The 20,157-nt window shown below is 45.7% G+C and overlaps 2 protein-coding genes across 4 annotated transcripts in view; one reads left to right on the top strand and one right to left on the bottom strand.

Annotated features, from left to right (window-relative positions):
* The window catches only part of LOC126543125 (histone-lysine N-methyltransferase PRDM7-like), a 111,181-nt gene that overhangs the window by 27,222 nt on the left and 63,802 nt on the right, over nt 1-20,157 (bottom strand). The gene's annotated exons all lie outside the window — the stretch shown is intronic.
* LOC126543399 (monocarboxylate transporter 12-like) overlaps nt 15,153-20,157 on the top strand; it is a 32,883-nt gene continuing 27,878 nt past the window's right edge. The window contains exon 1 of the mRNA XM_050190521.2: nt 15,153-15,369. Coding sequence (XP_050046478.2) covers nt 15,192-15,369 — 178 coding nt within the window. The 5' untranslated portion in view covers nt 15,153-15,191. The remainder of the gene's footprint in view (nt 15,370-20,157) is intronic.

Here is a 20,157-nt window from a genome sequence, read left to right as displayed (position 1 = left end):
CGTTCGAGACATTTAAGTACCATGCTACAACTTGCTTTAGCAGTCGATGATTCGTCCTTCGTGTACAACGGACAAATCTTGTCTGGAGAGGTAGGCGAAATAAAAAAATAAACAATAGGAGTGGTGGTTTCAACCGCCGGGCGAAGCACTGGCTGCGATAGCAAGGTCTAGCGTTGCGTTCGAACTTCCTGGACGACGTTCTAACAATACGCGAGTCCGACTAACGCGAACCCGACATACGTGTGTGTGGCAAAATGTTTCGCTCTCTTAGATGCGTTTCCACGCCGTGGAGGGCCTGCAATGGCATCGCACAGCCGCCACTACGGCGCCGTTAAGAAGCCGCGCCAGTAACGTTAAATCATTTTCAGGTTTTAGCTTGATATTGTTTTGCACTTTTCATATTTGGTGGCCGGAGAAGATGTAATATAAGCAGCATGCCCTCTTAGTGTTCTGTTTCATGCATTTGTTTGGGGGCTGCCATTCTCCAGATTCTAATGAATAACTTAGTCAAGATCGGAAGAGCTGGTATGAGCAACTGTAGTGGTTGAATTAGGTAGCAATATGACCCGCATATATAACATGGCGTGGAGCCAGGCATGGCTTATCATATGCACATACATAAATAAATGCGGATCCTCACAGCAAAGCTGACGACGAAAATTCGCTTGGAGTGTCCATTTAATTGCCATCCCAACAAAGCCTGCCACCAGTGGGTTCCATAGCCTGACAGGAAAGGAACTCTTGATCCAGAATGATGACCGACGAAATATTCATGTTTAGATATACGCATATCGTTTTCAAAGATACAGCAGCTAGTACTATATAGGTACCCTCCATCCGCTAGAACGCTCGACCATGGCTTCAGGAACAGTACCACTCGTGGGGACGTTGAGGTCCACGTAGGGAACGCTCTGTGGACGCTCCATCTGACGGTCACGATACGACAGCAACAAAATAATGTCAAGGCGACGGCGAGCAGTGTCCCGCTGTTCGTAACAGCTGGCTTCCGGACAGTGCAAGGCACTGAGCGTCTTTCTTTCCAAAGTACGATTATAGCAAAAGCTGACTCTTTTACGAAAGAGGCCATTTCCGCGGCACAAAAGATTTTACGTAGAAGGTGGTCGCCGACGTTTCAGGTCACTACATTCCTCAAACAAGGATGAACGTGCTGTCTAAGGTCATGACGCTACAATGAGCACTTCCATACAACCCTAATTTTCTTTTTTCTGCACAGTCGCGTTATGCCCAGACTCTGCCCAGACAAAGTAAGTATGTTGAAATATACCGAGCGACAGATGCGGATTTTACATTTGCTTTTTGCTATCGTTTAACGAGCCGTTTGCGGCATTCTTGTATACTTTCAGAAAAGCAAATGGGTTTAAAGGGGTTTACCGCTCACCAACAGTTTTAAGAAATTTCCGTTTACCAACAAAGCACGTACTGCATGTAGTGAATAGAGAGATATACATAATTTTAACGGTAGAAACGTGAGAGGGCGGCCTGAAGAAAAAGCCTCTAACATCCTACTCCAATTTGGTGAAGGAATTCAGGAAAATAACACAGACCAGATGAGAAGAGGAATGAGGGTGTTGGTATGGGGAAGACGATGATAAAGGCTGCAGAGCATACTGTTTCTGTGCAACGCCTACGTGGCCGCTTCACGGCACAGCATAGGGACCATCTCGGGCAGAAGCAGAGGCTACTGCAGTGTAGGAAGAAGGCTGTCTATAGTTTGCATAATGTTTGCAGCGGATAGCACACCTCGGATCCGCATACCTCGGATCCGCGGAAGTAGCGAGGAACCAAGACCTCGAGGAGCACAATGCACGAGACTGACGTAGTGGCCGCGTCGCGGTAAAACTTGTCCTCCCTGCGTGGAGGGAGGCTAACCGACTCTGCAGGCATTTTCGCTAAAGTTGTTCTCTCTCTCTCTCTCTCTCTCTCTAGCACACCTGGCGTGTTTTGAACCAGCCAGTAGCAGCATTGATTATTTGTCGCAGCGTGGCTTTCATGCCAAAGTCCGTTAGTGATTTTGTCGTGCATTGTAGTAGCTCGCGTTGAGAGCCCAAGGCCCGTGTTCGCGGTGGCAACCTGGCTCTACTTTCGTGTTCGGGCTTGCGCTGCTCGCTTGAAGCAATGGCTCGGAGAGAGGCATTGACCCCGATTCAGCTCACTTCTGCTGGAGCTGTGCAGTTGGAGCAACGGAGCTCTCATTTGGACCTACTGGTGGTCCACATCGTCCACTAGAAAAACTTTTTTGTTTCGGTTGAACCTGGAGTTTCCACTCATAGTCTGGTATCTTTTTCTTTTCCTTTTTAAGTGCTTAACATGCGAATATGCAAAACAACCACTGTTAAAGATTTCTCTCGTGCCAGAGACGAAAGTGTCTTAGGTTATATTGAATTGTGCCCTCGTAATTTTCAGAACAACAATGCTACTTTGCTTTGGGACAAATTCAAAGAAATTACCACTTTCTGTCTGAGCAACTTTATACCCAATAAAACTAAAAACTTCTAAGACTACTCCCTGGATGAGGAGAGAGATCTTACACCTTAAAAGAGACGTCAAGTGCTTGAAGCGACGATGTGCCTCAGTTGTCTCAATTAAAGAAATCATATATTAACTAAACGAAGAAGTACGGCAAGCTAATCACTGGTATTTGCCCCGTACATTGCCATATTTCATTCGAACTGCACACCAAAAATTTTGGACTATTCTAAGCATGAAAACTCACTCAATTGACGAAATTGTTCACCAGGACCATGGCGTTGTCGAAAAACAATGTATCGCGGAGCACTTCACTCATAATTATTGCAGTGTTTTTTTTTCTGCTTTTGAAGGTGGTGTAAGCCCTAACCGCATGCCATCTAACTGGATTCCTGTTCGCAACCAGGTGTAGTGTCGATGTTAATGAACCTCAAAGCTAAATCATCTCCTGCACCAGAAAACATGCCAAACGCTTTTGTGCGCAGGTATAATGAAGTTATAGCTCCTTTTCTTGTTGTTATATTTCTTTCCTCGTTATCTTCGGCTATTCTTCCTACAGACTGGCTAACTGCACGTGTCGTTCCCATCCCTAAAAAAGGCGACACAACCCTAGCGACCAGTTATCGTCTGATATTGTTAGCTTCATCCTGTTCCCAGGTAATCGAACATTTGATAGGTAATTAGATAACCAGATTCCTAAGTGACAACAACGTACTTTCTCCTCACCAGCATGGTTTCCGCAATGGCTTCTCAACTACCAGACAATTAACGACAATTATTCGCACCTTTACTAGTGCTCTAACAAGTCAAGCCAAATTGATGTTATATTTCTAAACCTTAAAAAAGCGTTTGATCTTGTTCCTCACAGTAAACTTACAGAAAAGCGGCAGTCGATTGACCTTCCGGCCTATATCATTAACTGGGTGGTGTCTTATATGGCTAATAACAAGCAGTTTGTTTCAATTGATAATTACTCCGCTAGCGAACTTTCAGAAACCTCTGTAGTACCTCTAGGTAGTGTGCTGGGACCTTTGCTATTTCTAATACATATAAACGAAATCACTAACACAACTTTTCACCCTGTTCAGGTTGGGCTATTTACTGACAATTGTGTGTGGTTCTACGAGGTTACTTGCCATGAGGATCAAATAATGCTTAATTCTGACTTCCAAGCATTATTTTCTGGTGCAGTTCGCGCGGCATGCAATTGAACAGGGAAAAGCACCTTACCTGTCCATAACAAGAAAAATAAATGAAATGTCATTTGTCTATAACCTCGGCTCTGAACCGCTGACCAAATTCGGCCAGTATAAATACCCTGGAATCATAACCAGTGACCTCAGCTGGAATAGCCACATTTCTAACGTATATAACCCGTCTTTCAGAAAACGATGTCTCCTCAGGCAGAAACTAAAGCACGCTCCCTTTTGTACTAGTTTACTGGCTTACACTTCATTCATCCGACCGAAACTAGAATATGCATGCATTGTGTGGGATCCCTATAAGAAAACTAACGCTTTAGAGATGATCCAACGTAAAGCTGCCAGGTTTAATTTTTCTCCTTATAGCCTCAGTGACTCTCCTTCTAGCCAAATGAAACAACATAATATTCACACGCTGCAGCTACGAGGAGAATACAAAGGCTGAAATTTTTTTTGCTTAAAAATAACTTTTCATCACCCGCCCAGAGGCTTATGTTAAAGCACTTACAGCGTGTCGAATACGGCATTGTCACGCTGATTGCTTAACACTTTGTAAAACCCCAACTAACCTCTAAGTTTTCTTTCATCCCGCGCACTGTAACAGATTGAAACAGCTTGCCATTATCGCAATTTTAAAGCACTGATGGCATTGAATGCATGTGTGTTTAACGTTAACGGTATTCCTATGTTGGCAAACCTTGTTACTGCTTTGTTTTTACGTTTATTTTATTTTATTACTCGCAAATTTCGCTTGGTACGTTCCACATGCCTCTTAAATATTTTCGGTATTCCGCAATGTTCGCACGTTTGTCAACTTACCTCTGGCACTTGTTGCCTTTTTCTGGCTCTAGTGGTTGCAAGTATTCGTATGTAGGTTCGCCTTTATTCTGACGCCTTAAGTTCCATGTGATACTGTTCTAATGTAAGTCAAATTTTATTCTTTCACTGTAGTTTTAATTAAACTTATTTAGTCGTCGCTTTGAGTTTTTTCTGATCATTGCATAAGTTGCATTGCGTATGTTTTCGTTATTCGTGTGCATGTATATGCAATATGTATTCACGTATTCTGTTCCTTCTGCGTGACCTCCCATTTGGGTCCGCAGATGTGTATAAATAAATAAATAAGTAAGTAAGTAAATGAATAGTCATCAAGTGATTCTGTTTCTTGGCGTTATGGACACAGGGGCGATAACGTCAGACTACCCCTGTGAAAACATATGTTTAAGGGGGGGGGGGGGGGGGGGGTCATGGCAGCATAAAGTGGGGATCACTACGTCCGACAGTGTTGATGAACTCCACTGGGTTTCCGAAATTTTAGGTTCTAAATTTGTATGTTTTATCGCGATAGCAATTATATGAACGCTCCACGCGCATTTTGCCGTCGACGTCGGCGTGATGTTCCGTATAAAATCCAAGAGCGATAACACAGTCGCCACGCCGCGTATACTGTATGTGCGAGTGAAAGCACATGAGGGGAGGTGACTATCGCGGCTCAATCTAGCGCGCGGGAAGGAAGAAAACGGAAAGCAAATGCGCCGTTTTCCGTCGCGCGAAAGGCCCTGGGAGAATCGGAGCCAGGGAAGGGGGAGTCGTTGTGCTCCGGCAGCAACTGCGCATTTCGCGACCGGGTGCAGTTAGGGAAGGCCAGGAGGCAGTGCGGGAGCAATGGGGGGCCGCTTCGACTACGCTAACGATTGCGTACTTTGCAAGGCCGCACGCGCCGTATCTTGAAAGGGATCTGCAGACAGATCATACCTCTGTGCGCGCTGTGTTCTCGCCGCTCTTGCGTTGAAGCAATGGACCGCGCGAAGGTCACTTCCCTCGTTGCTGCTGCCGCGCGCGCTCACACCAGCGTTTTGTCAGCGAGTGTCTCATGCTGGCTTGTGCGCGCTGTCACCATGCTTGTTAGTTCAGTAAGTAAGTGAATATTTTCAAGTTTATACGGCCGATAGAACTACCAACCTTAGTTTATATAGCTGTCTACTAATTTCCTATTCCAATCGATGCTTCTCCTTTTGGACGAAAATGTCACTTTTTGTCATTGATTCAATCACATCTATACGAATTGCTCAGTTCATTTCGTCTTCGTCCGCAATTAAGTGAAGAACCGCGCGAAAAGACAAGAACGAGAGAAAAGGGGACGAAAACATCGCGGGCTTGCAACGGAAGGTCTATTTCGGGAACAAACAGGTGAAGTAAAGGAATAAGTGACAAGCATTCAGTGGCTGCTCTTCATTTAAGGTGTTCCGGGTAGCTGCCGGCATTTTTTCAACACTCTAGCTCTTCTGCACCTTCAATGGGGTCTTCTGCACCTCTGCACTACATGGTTGCTGCCAGAACTGGAAGAGGCCTCACGCCCTTAATAAGTGGTAGCGGCAGACGTCGCTCGCGTGAATTTCAATAAGGGTCGCTGTGGCGAAACTTGGTCTTGTAGTTCGATCTGTGTGCCAACCAAACTAATCGGTGGTGCTCGGGTTCTCTTTCCCACCTGAGAGAAAGTTATTTTGGGGGGCAAAGCTTCAAGGTATTTTTCCTTTGTAACAAAAAGAAAGTCGCAGTTTCACCCGAAAGGCGAAGCATCGATTACAATCGCAAATCACTGGACAGTTATACGAAAGAAGGTTATTAGTTTTATCGGCTGTATAAACTTGTAAACGTAGACACACTAAATAAATGAACAAGCATGATGTCAGCGCGCACGAGCAAACATGAACGCATGTCACCTTATCACCGCGAAAACATGCTGTCAAAACGCTGAAGGGAAGAAGCGTGGCAGCGGCTGCGAGCGAATTGACCTTCGTGCTGCTTGTCGTATCAATGCGAACTAACCCACGGAAACAAGGTGCATGACGGACTCTGTCCCCGTCGCAGATGGCTTTCAAGATACAGCGGTCCGGGCCAAGACCTCCTAGACATAGTTTTCCGGCCTTCGCGCAAAAACCTGACGCCACAGTCAGCCGGCTGTACGACCCGTCAAACGAGCTAGCTGACCTTACATTCCATTCCCTTGTCACCCCAGTGACCCTGACGGACGCGCGTGCGCCTGCGCCGTTGCTAAAGCCACGTTGCAGGTGTGTCTCGATCGCTCGGCGCAATTTCGGTAATGTGGAGCCGAAGACGACAGCGTGAAAATGCCGAACAAGTGCAGCCTTCCGGAATGTTCCTTAAACTATGCCGGTAAGAAACAGGTCCAAGTGCTTTCCTTTGCGAAGGACGAAAACATGAAGCGGAAGTAGATGCCTGCTATCCCAAGGAAGGATTTTGTGCCGACTGCGTACCAGAAGGTACGACGTTTTTTACAACGCTTTTTATTTATTTCTTACTGTACGCCGGAGCTTTCCTTCTATAGCCGAGAGGCAGTGGTGTTTATTGCTAACACTACGTGTTTATCGCTAACCTTTGTGCCGCACGTGTGAACTGCAAGCATGCTTTTTTTTTTACGGTCACCGTGGAACACATGCATACATTTACGTATGTGCAGATGTGTGCAGACCGTTTCCTCTCGTCCTGCTTGGAGCAAGCAACGTTTTACACAGACTCAACAACTGGCAATGTGCTCCAAGTGTCATTGCCGGTGCCGTGCCTGCTCCCCGATTCTGTAGCGACAGTATTTCCTGGGTGTCCGTCGTATTTTTCTAAGCCGAGAGAAAACTCAACTCATGCTCCGGAAACAAAGAGGACGAGAGAGGAAGCTGTACGGCTGGGTGTGGTGGTCAAGGAATCAGTGACGTCTTACGAAGCAGAACAGAAAAGGCCCCGCTTCGCGACATTCGAGGAACTAAATGTGCGCCTAGAAGCAGTCTCAATGCCAGAGATTCGGACAGCCCTCCGCCTAAACATGTGTACGATGTTTCTTAACATTGCAGGCGAGTGTGAGCCAGAGCTGGAAGCCTCCGTGACGGTTAGCGAAGACCTAAAAATCATAAATTATATCCGAGCCTTGTGAATCAAATGGTTAGGACAAAGTGTCGTCCCGGACACTGAATAACATCCGCGCTTTGTACTGTCATGTATGCCCAACTTGTAGTGAGCAAGCTTGTAGTGGAGAACAAATGCGTTTAGAGGAAGCTTTAGCACATGCGCACCTCCGACGCGAGTTATTCAAGTACATGTAAAACGCAAAAACGCTTTTATGAGTTAACCCGTGGGCCAATTTTAACGAAATTTGCTGCATTTTAGAGAGAAAGTTAAATCCTAGTGACTGCTGGAAGAGGAATTTCTATTCAGGGCCTACATTTTGTTACAAGAATTCTGAAAAATTTGATAGTTTGAGAAATATAGAAGCACAAAATGTACAAATGCATAGCTATGCACCAAAAACCGATATGGTCGTTCCGTAAAAGCATCCGTTAGATCGTTGAAAGCGGGCAAACTTGATATGTCATTTTATATCTTACGTGAATTTCTTATGTTGTGTACAAGGGTTCTGCGAAAGCTGTATTTCCATAATACTATTCTTTTTCAGACTCTTGTGTAGCATGTCAAGTTTGTCCCCTTTAGACGTACTATTACAGTAAATTCACAGAATTATGGTATCGTTTTTCATTGCTGAGTTACAGAGTTGTACACTTGATAGTTTTGACGTAATAGTTCTGCGGAAACCCGGAAGGCAAAGAGAAGTATTTAATGAAGGAAAAATCAGACATCCACCCATTCGTAGCCATTGCTACAAAGAAAATCCATGCGGGTTTCCTTCGTAGCCTCACAATTGAAGAAAAATTCGTCCATGACCAGAACCCCTACACTTTCACTCCCACATACAAGATGCGGCACGCGGTGACGATGTTATCGCCCTTGGACTTTATTTGGAACATTACGGCAGTGGCGATGGCAGGAATGCCCCTGGAGTGTCCATATAGTTTCTGTGGCAATAATATAATAGGAGTATCCGGCATATGAAGTGTCCCATGGCTCATTACTTTCCGCAAATGAATAAGTAACAAAATCGAACTTTCACCATGCGACAGTTTGCTGCACCACAGCAATGCCTTTTGTTTTGTTTGAGGCTGGGGCACCAAAATGAAAAAAAAAAACGTAAAGGAAAGCATGTTAGCTACAATCGAATGCCTACTTTTGGCAGCTAATGTGGCTACCGAAGGAATATCATAGAAAATGTGAGACGCCTGGGCTAAAGAGAATCATACGCATTCTGCTCGGTATGCCACACTGGCGAGACGAAACACATTCCGGAATACTTGCGACAAGATCAAAAAGAAGGTGATACCGTCGCGCGAACGTGTTGCAATCCGTCAAACCTCCACAGTGATCGCGGCGAGCGGCCGTTGTTTCTTTTTCTCGTCCGCTAGCCAGAAAGCGTCCGAAACTCTGCCCGGCTAAAATCTACTGGGCCAGAGTAAAACGAACGTGCACCGAAGTGCTACGCACGGTGGTCGCGGCAACATGAGAAAAACGCATGCGCTCTGGCTGCATTTGGCTGCCCGCGGGTAGCGAGAGCAAGAAAGTGGAGGATTCTCAATGTGTCTTCGCGAATAAAGATCATAGCAAAAATAAACCAGAACGCAGTTACCTTTCCTGACTTTTCTGTATCGACATGGACTCTTTGGTGCAGGGGAAAAAATATTTTTTTTTTCTGTGACATGACGGCATGAATGAACAACCACAACACTTCGTATCATCGTATTTCGCTGCGCGCTCTGTCAACTTGTCTGATAGTGTGTTGTTTTGGCTTGTCTCGTTGTATGGTTCGATGCACAACTTTAGAAAAGCCAACGCACTTTTGGCGCCAAATGTTTATAAGAACAGTATACCCAGAAAGTTCCGGAATTGAAAATCTAAAGCACGACTTTGAAATGCACTTTTCGCAACAAAAATGTATGGGAACTGTAGACGCATAAAATTTTGGAATTGAAATCCATGCGGTCCGCAGATTCCGCGGCCTCCGCGAGATGCCGCGATCAGCCCACTCGCCCTCAAAACGCCCTTGAAACTTCGTGCTCGGGTGAGTCTCCCTGTGTTATGTGACTCCAGGTGCATGGGTGTTGTTACGAAATCCAGACCGAGTTCGCAATGTTTGCGCCTAAATGTATTTTCGAGCGCGAAAACGACATTCTAGACAAAATCCAAAATTATTTACGGCCCAGGGGTTTGTTTTAGTCGGCGTTGCATATGACCGCACGCCAAATTTCGAGAGGGGGGGGGGGGGGGGGCTGTGTAGCTGAAGGCCCATAAGCCTCCCCCGCCTCTCGCTACGGCCCTGCTCCCTGGGACAATACGGCCACTTGGTAGGGTAATACCGCTGTAATGCAACACGGAAGAGCACATTCATCTTTATTACTCAAGTGCGACAACGCTACCAACGTAGTGTACGCTCGACCGGCCCTTTTCTGGCCGAGCTGCAGTGCGCAGAGGTTCGCCGCTTAGAGTTAGATGTTGCTGTGTCACTAACAATATTGCTCTGATTAGGCGGCGTTGTTGAAATTAACCCTGGCCCTCACCTTGTTGAATTTGCAAAAGAGCCCGAGAGTAGCGCTGCGGATACTCAGGAGATAAAACATTACCGCGAAGGAACTTGAGGGAGAACGATGTGCACGATTACGATTATGTATGCGGCTGGAGCAGGTCAGCGCGTGTCACTGTATAAACACCGGAGACGAGCGAGATAATAAATTGTCCGCCTCCATTTGCGCTGGCTAATGGCGAAGGCGTTGCCACGTGAGGCGGAGAGGCCGGAGCTGGGCAGTGTAGTGCGGCACCAGTTATCTTCTACTTGCGTTAGCCTCTGATTAACTGCGTCCTTCCTTCGTGTTAATGGGTCTTATATCAGTCTCTTACTAAAATACCTGGAGGAAACTCTGTGGTTGAGATCGCTCTGGGGTTAAGCTAGCATGGGAACTCTGCATTACTTTAACCTTCCTGCTTGTGGCTAAGGACAAAAGTAGTTGCTTAGGCTAGTTGGTAATACATGGTAAAAACGACTTACAGCGCGAAGGACAAGTACTGACAAGGAGCGTAGTGTTTGTCGTTTCTCGTAATCCTTGCCCTTAGCGCGGTAAGTCGTTTTTACCATGGCTTTAGACGTTAGTCTGGTTTTCTTTATTGCAATCCACTTGCTTTTGCTGGCCCTAAATTTGGCACAATCTTAATTTTCCAAACGAAGAACTCACGAACACTTTACGTACACACATAGTCACTACATATTGTTGTGCTTGCAAAGCAATATCTTGTTGTAAGCAGTCAGTTTGGAAAGCCACAAAGATGGTTGAAGTCAGAAACACGAAATATGGGCAAATAAGTGTACTAACAAACATTCTCATGTTGGCTGAACCGCCATGCTTGCAGCTCCCATTGACAGTAGCACCAGTGATCACTCTAGTTACATTAGTAGGAAATACTTTATATAAAATGCCGATCAACAGTATTCCAGGACGCTTGTAAAAACCTAACACTACCTTCATTATTGATGCTTTCTAGTAGAATTTCTCCCTACCGCGAAAATTGTACCAACGGAGCTGCCGCCTGAGTAGTCACTGGAATTGTAATAGGGCATTCAAGCCCTCAAACTTCAGGCACTTTTGAGACATCTCTAAAGCTTTACGGTCGTATACGCCGTAGGCGGGAAATTATTTCAAGGGGCATAATTGAAAGCGTTCACCTCAACCCGGTGAACGGCTCTCATACTGCTGCAGTGAAATGGCATAAGCGGCCCCAAGTGAGTAAATTAGCAACAGGTGGTGTCGCCCCAAAAAGATGATACAGAAATCACAGAAGGTGACTCTCAAAGCAAACGAACGGTTTATGTGGGCCGCAAAAATTGAATAAACACACTCGCAATACTCCAAGAGTAAATTCCTAACGTCAGTAAACGCTGAATGGTGATGAGTGCGGAAACGGTTAACTGCCGACATGTTTTGATGGATGGCATGACGCCCTGACAAGGACGCTGTGAAGACGGTGAAGGTAAGGGTGGCCTGCTGACGACGGCCTGCCGCATGATCAAGACGACGTCGCAAAGGAATCGCAACAGCGTGATGACGACGAAGGCTTGGCCACAATTGAATTGCGACAGCATGACATGTCGTAGCAGCTTCACACCTGCGTCTCTTCAGTGCCCGTTTCTGCACGGGGGCCACATATTCTTAGTCTCACGCGCTCGAAAATTGTGCACGTCCCGCGCACTGTGCGAGTGATTAGCGGCTCATCACTAGCTGTGGTGGGCCGGTAACACGTACGAAACGGCGTCTTCCGAGAACAGACACTCTGAGAACGTCAGCAATCAACGTAAGCCGACAGCCGTCAGCCCAGGTGGCAGACGAACATGACGCAGTGCCTCTACCGACCGCAGCGTGCAGATCTTCAGACGCCACAGGGTTATCGCAGCAGATCACGTTCGTCTGGAAACTCTAGGAGGCGTACGGCGGCAAACACACCCCGACATTCGCTTGCGCGAGACCATGTGCCCTAAGTCTTGAGATTGCGACTGAGAAAATAACCCAAAATGGGCGAAAGAGACAAACAGAAGTACTTTCTTTATCAGGATTGCTGTGACGTCGCTATTGCATCCGGCGCCCGCTCTGGGGCATCACTGCTTATTAAACCCACGTGCCAGTGCTCGTTTTATATGTCCGCTTTCCATGCTAGTCTTAGGCATTGTATAAGTGTTACTGAATTTTTCAATTTATTTTCCTGTAGTTCCACTTAGTGACTATAATGAAATGTCTCTATCTCCAATAGGACTTCTTCTTGGGCACGTTGGTGCTTAGATTTCCTAGGTATACTCTGTAGCGCAAAATACATTTCTTGAAAAGAGACAGAAGAAAGGAAGACAGTGATGCGCCAGGGAACATATCACTTGGCCTTCACTGTCTTCCTCTCTTCTGTCCCTATTCAAGAAATGTATTTTGTGCCACAGAGTATACCTAGGAAATGTCTCTCTCTCATCTTTATATTCCCTCTTTCCAGTCCCCCAGAGTAGGGTAGCAAACCAGACGCATTTCTGGTTAACATCCCTGCCTTCTCTCTTTCTTTCCTCCTCCTATCAGTTCAGCAAATCGTAGTGATAGCGTGGGCGAGGCGTCGTTCGCGGGGTCGCAAAGGGCGAAAGTAACTGAAAATGAAAGGAACTGTTGACGAAGCCTGACCTTATTTTCTTAGAACGAACTCGGCTTTTCTTGCGCAATTCAACCTGTATGCAGCGCGCTGCTTTTCTCCGAAGACGATCGGTGTGCCCAAAGCTCGTCCTTCGCGACTATGGAAAGCCGAGCTGTCACGAGGATGTAACCGGCGCATTCTCACAGGTTCTGCAAAGCTTGATGATCACCCGAAACTCACAGCATTAAGAGTAGAGTTGTTAGCAAGTTAAAGGGCATTCAATGAACATGTGTTCGCAGCATTTCTCTTTCTGATTCATTCCATTGCCGTGAGATGCTCATACCGTCAAATTCAAGCTGTTCCTCCCTCCATTTGTGACGTACTTCGGCGCTACGTGCCAACTGCTGCCGTTATTAGGAGAGCCATCGCCAGTTACAGCAGTGAACTGGGAAGCTGAGAATCATGGAGGCGATATGCCAGCTGAGGTCGTGTGCAGTGTCAATCACTTGCTGGAACTTTACTGGATATAAAATCCTACAACCGGCACATGCCAAGGGCAGAGCTCCCTGGCCAAGGCCCTGGCCGAGTGACGGCGCAAGCGGCATAAAACTGGGAGCTTTATGCTGACAATATGACGTCTGAGACATATTTGGACGACACATTATCAGCATAACGGTAGCAGTTTTATGCCGCCTGCCAGTAAAGATAAACGTTTCTGTCGTGTTGCCCCGTTTTATTGCCAGGCACTACGCTTTTACAGCCTTTGCAACTTTTCTAGAGAGAAGACAGTATTCCCCAGCACTTATCCAGCACTTAGTATACTACTGCCACCCAGAGTGCAGTGTGTCAAGAAAGATACAGTGTCGATCGGATATTCCTGACGCCGTATGTAAAGCAATGCTACTTTTAAATATAAAGCCACGGCTTTAAAATGACATTCTTCGCTGTTCTTAATTTTTGAATGACACTTTACCGAAACCTACGGATTTGTAAACGTAACGCTTCTGGGGTGCGCCTTACACCACGGCAATGTATTATACATCTGTTATAGTAAGACAACGCTAAGGCAATGCAATGATGTTTCTACTTAGTACCTATCAAAATAAAAGAGGATACTACGCGTCCATACCCGTGTAAAATTTAGCTGCTGTTACATTCTCGTCATTTATTTCTAACTCTCTTTCTTTCGGTCGATCATACTGTGCTGCGAACGTATTCGTACTGTTCCAAAAAGCTAGCTAAAGTGCTCGCAAGCTTTTTTTTTTTTTCTACTGTCCAGCACATGCACAATTCACGGTAAAACTTGACAAAGAGATTGGCCTATAGTCAGTATATTGTTTGCGTACTGTAATCACCACCGCAATATGTCGTTGCACATTTGCGCAAGCGTGAAGTTTGCATTAGAATCTATGACTTGATTTTTTTTTAATTTGATGTGCTTTCTGGAACATCTTCAAACTCAATTTGCCACATTTGCGATGGGAATACAACCAGAAAAATGACCTGATTGCCTGACCGATTGTTTTTCATGCCTACATACAACCGTACCCGCCCTCTCCACCTCTCCAGTTATCAGCAACAGCCGTTCGTCCTTCAACACCAGCCAGGACACTGAGGCATTAGCTATTATATAGGCATTAAATACCTATAAAGAAAGCGGTCTGACAACAAGGAGACACACTCTCTCCAGTGCTATTCACCGCGTGCTTGGAAGAAGTATTCAAGCTATGAAACCGGGAATGCTTAGGAGTGAGGATCAACGGCGAATATCTCAGCAACGTTCGGTATGCAGAAGACATTGTCGTGTTCCGCAACACAGGGGACGAGTTACAACAAATGATTGACGACCTTAACAGAGAGAGTGTAAGAGTGGGGTTGAATATTAATACAACAAAGATAATTACAAACAGCCGGGCAAGGAACAAGAGTTCAGGATCGCCAGTCAGCCTAAGAGATCATCTTAGAGTTAAGAAAAAAAAATCGATGTGCGAGTGCTCTATAGTAAATTCCATTAATATGCCTGGCTTCTCATGTTTGTAGCGTCAGCTAGTTTACTGAGGTTTGTTTCTGACGTTCTTTCTCAAACCAGACGCAGGTGATTTAAGTAGGAGTGAAACAGCGCATGCTAAATTTTCAGGTCCTTCTAGTTTGCAAACTCACAGAAACACAAACGCACACACACGCACGCTTGCGCACACCAACACACACACAAAACATTCGTACAAAAGCAGCGCTATCTTTCGACAGCCGCGATTTGCCGAGGCATAGAATGGAGGGAAAGATGTTAACGAGACGATAAGGAGCTTCCTTCTGCTCTCCGGGAGGGTACGGGTTAGGCGAAAGGTGTTCCTCCGTGTCGTCGCAAGGGGCGACTCGCACAGTTGAACGTCCTTTTGCGTATTTGCGCGTAAGAGAAGCGGGCGGCGAGCTACACGCTTGAAACCTGGGATCGCGATGGGTGTCTCGCGCGGATGGCTGGTCGTAGCGGCAGCCTCCGTTATCAATGTATTCTCTCTTGCCGTGATGCGGTCAGGCGCCATAATTTACGTTGGGATTGCGAGCACATTCGGAGTGTCCCGGGAAGACGCCGCCTGGCCGGTCTGCCTCGCTACCGTTTTCAACTTGGCGGCAGGTGAGTCGCTAGTTTTGCACTTGTTGCTTTGATTGAAATGTGTCAGCGTCTTTAGGCTTGTCTGTAGTTGCGCAGAAGTCGCTCTGTGCTGCTGAGTGGTTTCCAACCGCTTATTCTTTGTTGATCTTCAGTGAGCACCGACTTTCTAAGGTCGAGGCTTAAGTGAAAGGTTGGCAAAGTATTTTTTAAGTAATTTTCCTTGCGTGACTCGACAGTCCTCTTTGGAGCTCCGCAAACTACGAATCTCTACGCCTCAAACATTCCCTGAATTAAGAGTAAAAAATTAATATTTCACTACATTTCCTTCCGGAATGTCCTGGAAGCGTTGTTCACGAATTCAACGATTACTTTTTTTGTCGAGCAGCTGATAAGAGTGGTAATAGATAAGGGTATATGGAGTCAAACATGAAATTCTTTTTACTTTCTTTTTTTTATAGATGCAGAGTACAGGAAAAAACGTTCTACCGTCGTTATAGATGTAGGCATAATAAAACCTACACCCAGAATTTACTGTTACTGCTCTTCTTTTCGCAGGCACTCTTTAATGCCATACGCAATAACAGAGGCCTTGCGTATACGAGTTACTAGTGCTCTATTGGCAACGCATGACTCCTTACGTCCCGTGCCGTTTTCTCCGAAACAGTGGCAGAGCTTAGATTCTTCGTTTTCCTATATTTATGCAGTCTGGACGTGGAACCAGAAAGCCAGCTAGGTATATCTCCACTTGTATCTAAATTACACTGCTGTCTTGTATGTAAATATAATATAACTAATACTCGCGCTTATTACGAACAACCTTCATTTTTTTCTGTCTACCACACTTTCAAGAAATTTTCCCTTTCGGAAAACTTTACCTGTATCTTCGTAACAGGGGGAGATTGAGGGCAGCCTCAAAGAGGAAATCACTGCAAGAATAATTTTGCAAGCTTGAGAGAGCCAGCACCTCGAGGTGAAAGAGTAAGGGTTTCTGCCTCTCTCCACCCTTCTTTGTAAGACAGTGCCTTTTAAAACCCTATGAACCCACCGATGTCAAGGGAGGCCATATGAACACAGGCATAAACATCTACCTTTCAATGAAGAGATTATCTCGTTCTTTTTTTATTTTGCTTAGCAGTACTATATGTCGGCGGATACAAAGTCTTGAGCTTACGGTTACACACAACCTCGATTTTATCAATTTATTGTGATCATTATGGGCGTTCAAACAGTTTCATGTCTCGCAGGTTTTCCTCATCTAGTCAAAACGCTGCATCATACGACCACTTCCTCGTTCGACAATCTACTATGCCAGAATCTACGCATACGGTCGGTTTGTTGCGGTCAACGCACGCAACTATATCGTCACGACGACCGGGCTGGTGGAAGACTTATGCTATTTTCTTTAATCGTCAAATTCAGTAATCCTGCTCGCGAGAAGTTCAGGGATAACTCTGCGCTTGAATTTTGGGACTGACAGCTTGGACCCTCGATACAAACGCACCAGCGTGCTCTTCGCCCACAGAGTCTTCGTTTTCTGAAATTCAACTATTACAAGTATAATAATAAAGTGGTACTGGCATGATATTTTCTAATATTTATTGCCTTGCGTTAAGTGTACGTCTGAGAGCTCTAAACTCAAGAAAGAATTGTGACCAGCCACAGAGCGATGTTAAAATTTCATGTAACAGCTCATCTACTGCCAGTTTAACTTTCTTTTCCAGAAGGATACTTTCTCGTGACGTCACGACACAGTGTGTGGGAGCGACACACAGAAATTGTGACATTTCGACGCTCGCTCCAGATTACTTTTCCGCCTCGTATGCTTCTACTCATTGTTAGGGCCGATGCCGCAGCATAACAGACGACCGAACAAGGTGCAAATAGTGTCACAACAAAGCAATTAATGCCCTGCTTCAATGCGACCGCATACTCTGTCATGACGTCACGACACAGCATCTCCCTGGGAAACGAAACGCTTACTAGCTGTATCAATGCTATTATATAACGTTGTTTACGGCACACTGAGGCTTCTTACTTTTGCTTCTATGGATTAGAGCTCTAGGACTGTCGTTTACTGAGAAAAAAATCACTTACAGGAATTATCATGCCATTACACATTTAATACACAAGCCGTGATTCTCACGTTCTGTAACAATAGTTTAGGGAAAGCCTGGTGTTACCAGGCCAGTGTTGCGTTCCGAAACGGCAATGCCCATTCTTTGGATGCTTCCTACGAGGTAGCCCATTCTATCAGCGCCCGCCTTGACGGCGACGGGGACGGAAGCAGACTTTCACGGCCCAAGAAAGACGCTCCCTTCGGGGCTGTAGTAACCGTTGCCCTCAGTGGAAGTGATAACGACCGTGAAAGTCAGTCTCATAACCCTGTAAAACTGACCGTCAAGGAGAGCAATAAGCAGTAGATTATGCGTACTGCAGCGTGCTTCACAAGGGAGTATTAGGCTTCGCTTTCTTCAGTGTGACCCTCATGGGTCTCAGTGAAGTTTTACCACATACAGTGGACTTTTCAATACGGTTTGATCACATTTGCTTCTGCAATGAAGTAAGAACTTTGCAGGGACTACATGGCCACAATTAGTACATGACCGGGGTAGTTGGAGACTCATGCGAGAGGCCTTTGCGCGGCAGTGGGCGTAACCAGGCTGATGATTATGATGATGATGATGATGCTTTTGCAATTCTGCAGTTACTCGACTTCTGGAGCGTGCGTTACTGCAACGTTTAGAAACTCTGACATCATCCTACCTTTGAACACAAAGCTTGACTATACGCGTACCCACAAAGCCGTTTGCGTCTGTTGCTTTTACACGCAGGACCAAGACGCTATGCAGTCTTTAGTAACAGAGCGACAGCTCTTCGTGATAAGACTAAAGGATTATTAGGTGCGATTGTCGACCAAACTTTTTTGGGGGATACGTTATTGCGTGTATCCGAAAAAGACTCTTTGATTGCCCCCTTACTGAGAATCATGTGCGGGAACACATGGTGCGCATCTGTACTCGTCGGTTACGTTACAAAGAGCTATATTTCTGGAGGTTTCAGGCTACAGCCTTCCAGTATTGTTTAGTACGCGCAACTCGAATTTTCGCTTGTTGTAGAGCGTGCAGTACCAGGCATTGCGCACGTGTACGGCACTTCCCGGCTCTGTGATTTTTCACCGCTTGCCACAATCGTTCCCCTCAAGCGTTATCCGATCCAAACAAATGTCAATATCGATTGTCTAAGGGCGTCAGTTCGTTATACACAGCGTCCCCGATAACCATTGGAGCCGTTTGCCCTCGCAAAGGTCTCGTCCGACATTTTCGGAAGGTACCGTCACCCTTTAAGATTGCCTTTCTTCAGAATGCACACAAACAGCAAGGGATTCCTTTCTCTTATCGCATCTCCAACAGTATCAGCTGTGCAAAGAATTGGTAGAGGTAAGAAAGAAAGCCAATTGCCCAGAACTAGCATGAAAAACAGTGACATACAATGAACTACTGCACATCAACAGCTATGGCTCAGTCTCATTCACCTTGTCTACACATGTCGCTGTCTTTGCAACTACACTAACTACGGTCAGGTACAAGCTGCTCCAAACAAAGACGCCAAAAGCAGCAGGTGTTACTGCACTGAGTGCTGCTGCAAGGCACCTCCTACAAGAGCAACCTCACCAACTGTCATATTTTGCCGCTATAAGGTAACACTTCCGTATTTGCAATTTGCTTGGTGTTACAGAATTCATCAGCAACTTCTACATGAGATAAAAAAGGATAACCATCAAGCTCTTGATTAGTGGAATGAAGTCATGTGTCCTTTGCTGCCGGGACATACCAATATTACTGATGATATCCTCTCCGGCGATGCTGCCCGATGCGCCCACGAAGGTCAACGGTTACCATTACACTACGAAAAACCGGCACTGCAAGGAAACTATGTTATGGCTAGAACTACGGCTAACGTATATTGGTCTTGACCTCACTTCTCGTTTTATCGTTTAGATACACTTCATACTGGCTTCAAACTACAAGTCAAAAATCACCCGCAGTGGTGAGACACTGCCTTACCGCTTCTGGCTCAAAGCTGTAGGTGCAGGCTTAATTATTCTGCATTAAAATGGATGACAGGGCATGTGCGACTTTTGCGCAACCACAGAAACTATTCAGCACATGTTGTATCATTGACACCGGTGCGACATCGCGAGGGAAGCACTCCGGATATTAATCAACCAGCTGGACTATAAGGTGTTTTCCGAAGCAAATATCCTTGAAATATCCTTGCATGTCGCCGGCACCAAAGTCAACGAGAGCATTACTGAGGCAAGTCAGGTCGATAAGTTGCTGCGACCGTTTATAGACTTTCTGGGCACATACAAGTGTGGGCACAACTAATGCTCTTTCTCTCTTCCTCTCTCTCTTCGTCCTTGTGTAAGCTTTTCCCAGTGAAGGGTAGTAAACGGGGCGCAGGTCTGGAAAACCTCCCTGCTTTCATTTCTTCTGTTTCTCCATCTCGACGCTAGTATCTGATCTACATCATTTTCACTGACTTCGAAAACCAATCGGTATGTACGTTTCCGAATACGGAATGATCGCGTGAAAATCCAATATGCACTTCGAACATGGTCATCCTCGACACAGTGTTTCATTGTCAAAATCGTGCGTAGAAAGAATAAAGAGGTTTTCACTATCACATTCCGGAGGAGATGGTTGCTTTATGCATGTAATAGAAGCTACTTTGGGTATCTAACTGTAGAATTTACAAGAACGAATGTTTGTTTCCGGCTCTTAACGTGTAACACAGTGATCGATACTA

The sequence above is a fragment of the Dermacentor andersoni genome, chromosome 10, assembly GCF_023375885.2.
Source record: "Dermacentor andersoni chromosome 10, qqDerAnde1_hic_scaffold, whole genome shotgun sequence".
Lineage (NCBI taxonomy): Eukaryota > Metazoa > Arthropoda > Arachnida > Ixodida > Ixodidae > Dermacentor > Dermacentor andersoni.
This window is presented reverse-complemented; position numbering and strand designations above follow the sequence as displayed.